Genomic DNA, 1,378 nt, shown 5'->3' with positions numbered 1-1,378 from the left:
TTGTCAGACTGGTCTCGAACTCCTGACCTCAGGTGATACTCCCGCCTCAGCCTCCCAAACTGCGGGATTACAGGCGTGAGCCACCATGCCTGGCCGACAAAGAATTATTATCCCCATTGTACAGATGAGGAAATTGAGACTTAGAGTTAAAAACCTTGCTTAAGTTTTGCAGCTCTGAGAGGGGAGAGAAAGTCTGTGTGGGAAGAAGCAGGCAAGAAAGGCCTTCTCAGAACACGACTAGATCCAAAAACCCCTCACCTGTCCACACCTGAGGTGGCTCCTCTTCCTGCTCTCGCTTAGCCTCCTCCAAAAAATCTTCCAGAAGCTTCTCTGCTTTTCGAGCCTCAGCGCTCCCTGGGGCCGCCCAGCCCAGAAAGGTTCGGACACTGCCCAGGTCTGAGTGGGCAGGGGGGTCTCGGAAATCCTGAGGGTGGTCCTGCAGCCAGGAGCCCAGCACTGACACCACAGCCCTGGCCAGAGAGGCAGGGTCTCAGAACTGGGTCCAGAGTAGGGGACCTAGAATGTGACTCCTGGTATGTTTTTTTTGAGACAGAGTCTCACTGTGTCACCAAAGCTGCAGTGCAGTGGCCTGATCTTGACTCACTGCAACCTCAGCCTCCCGAGTAGCTGGGACTACAGGCATGTAGCACCATGCCCAGCTAATTTTTTTTTTTTTTTTTTTGTATTTTTAGTAGAGACAGGGTTTTGCCATGTTGGCCAGGCTGGTCTCTAACTCCTGACCTCCAGTGATCCACCTGCCTCTGCCTTCCAAAGTTCTGGGATTACAGGAGTGAACCACCAAGCCCAGCTTGACTCCCAGTCTTTTATTACCCAACCTGCAATTTTCAAAACCCCAGGCCAACTGCTAACCTTTGACCTCTGGGATTTCCCTCCCAGCACTCCCCTATCCAGATGAAGGACCCACCTCAGGTTCTTGTTGAAGCTCAGATCTTGTCCCACTGTCTTCTTGATCTCTACCCTGGGAAGAAGTCCCCCAGCAGGTGAAGAAGGGGGAAGCTAGAGGGGGCTTAGGAAGAGGGCCCTGGGTTTGGGAGGTGTTTCCTGGTTCCACACCTGAGGAGGTGGAGGGGGGTGCCCAACTGGGGGTCTAGGGTGGGGAACATGGAGGTTCTGGTTCACTACTGACCCAGGAGGTGGGGGCGGCGGCATTGGTGGCAGCAGAAAGCCCAGCAGGTGGGCAGTGGGTACAAAGGTCCGGTAGGTGGCCAGGAAGGCGGGCACAAAGCTGGGGTCCTGCTCACGGTCTCCAGACACCAACTCTCCCACCAGCCGCTCCAGGCGCGCCGCCCTCAGCACCCTCACCTTGCTGGTTCGATAGTGGAGGAAGGTGTTGGCAATAGGGCTGGGGGCCTGCAGG

At 55.6% G+C, this 1,378-nt stretch overlaps 1 protein-coding gene across 1 annotated transcript; it reads right to left on the bottom strand.

Annotated features, from left to right (window-relative positions):
* Nucleotides 1-258: 258 nt before the first annotated feature.
* Nucleotides 259-1,368, bottom strand: LOC112618082 (ral guanine nucleotide dissociation stimulator-like 3; the record flags this gene model as incomplete). The annotated part of the gene is made up of 3 exons (XM_025374681.1): nt 1,148-1,368; nt 926-979; nt 259-470 (listed from the first exon to the last, which is right to left on the bottom strand). Coding segments are annotated over exons 1-3 (289 nt in total), but the record flags the coding sequence as incomplete, so codon positions are not given.
* Between the last annotated feature and the right edge of the window lie 10 nt (nt 1,369-1,378).

Source organism: Theropithecus gelada, unplaced genomic scaffold (genome assembly GCF_003255815.1).
Source record: "Theropithecus gelada isolate Dixy unplaced genomic scaffold, Tgel_1.0 HiC_scaffold_9446, whole genome shotgun sequence".
Taxonomy (NCBI): domain Eukaryota; kingdom Metazoa; phylum Chordata; class Mammalia; order Primates; family Cercopithecidae; genus Theropithecus; species Theropithecus gelada.
This window is presented reverse-complemented; position numbering and strand designations above follow the sequence as displayed.